General features: G+C 25.0%; 1 protein-coding gene across 1 annotated transcript in view; it reads left to right on the top strand.

Annotated features, from left to right (window-relative positions):
* Positions 1-694: 694 nt before the first annotated feature.
* LOC112528486 (probable WRKY transcription factor 36) overlaps positions 695-1,052 on the top strand; it is a 4,486-nt gene continuing 4,128 nt past the window's right edge. Inside the window, exon 1 of the mRNA XM_025139515.1 lies at positions 695-698. Coding sequence (XP_024995283.1) covers positions 695-698 — 4 coding nt within the window. The remainder of the gene's footprint in view (positions 699-1,052) is intronic.

Raw genomic sequence — 1,052 nt, 5'->3', positions numbered from 1 at the left:
AATGTTGTTAATGTAATTATTATTTTATTAAATCATATCGTCCAGAAAATATATTTTTAAGGCAAAAAGAATATGTTGATGAAATTTAATATTTTTAAGAGTAAATTACGTTTTTTGTTCTTATGGTTTGTTAAATATTGCGGATTTCATTTATGTGGTTTCAAAATTGATAATTTGTAATTCATTTTTATTTTCATCATTGAGACAAAATACTACTTTTAAGTATGGATGACCAACATAGAAATTAATTGTAAAACATATGGACGAAACAGAAAACAATAAATTTTAGATCATAAATATGAAAAAGATAATGAGTTATAAACCATATGGATGAAAATCATAATCTTATAACTAGAAGGATGAAAATCGTAATCTTATAACCAGAAGGACTAAAAACGTAATTTACTCTATTTTAATCTTTCTTTTCCTCGTCTTCATGTTAACAAGAGAGAGGGAGAGAGTTTTTACTTTTTAGGACTTCATGGAGGGTCTAATGCGCGGTTGACTTTAGTGTGGGCACAGCTCATGTTAACATAGGCATGAGAAGAGAGTGGGGATGGCTTAAAACTCAAATATCATAATTTCAAAATAATAATAAATTTTTATATATGTAACTTGAAGTTGATACAAAACCAATATCAACATATACCATTGATATCAATTAAATTGATAACCATGTACAATTGGTTGTAACATGGGTATTTGAATAAAAAAACTTGGTATTATACCAACCACACCTCTAGGTTTTCTTTTCTCCTTTTTTACTAAATAAACATTTAGATAATGTATTTTGATCAATGATACTTAGGTTATATTTGACAAACTAGTTGATAAGCTAGTTGGTGGCTGATGAACAAATCATTTTTGGTAAAACTAACTGCTAAGAATGTAAAATGACCAAAAAAAGCATCTTGAAACATTAATCAATTATAATATTTCAAAATATAATTGAAACAAATCTTTGATAATATAATATATTAACTATTACAAACAAGATGGTAAAAAAATTAAAAAAATATAATATATTGATTAAAAAAAATTCAATTGATTAT

This window comes from Cynara cardunculus (genome assembly GCF_001531365.2).
Source record: "Cynara cardunculus var. scolymus isolate 2C chromosome LG 15, CcrdV1, whole genome shotgun sequence".
Taxonomy (NCBI): Eukaryota; Viridiplantae; Streptophyta; class Magnoliopsida; order Asterales; family Asteraceae; genus Cynara; species Cynara cardunculus.
Note: the sequence above shows the minus strand (reverse complement) of the source record. Positions and strands in the feature narration are given on the sequence as shown.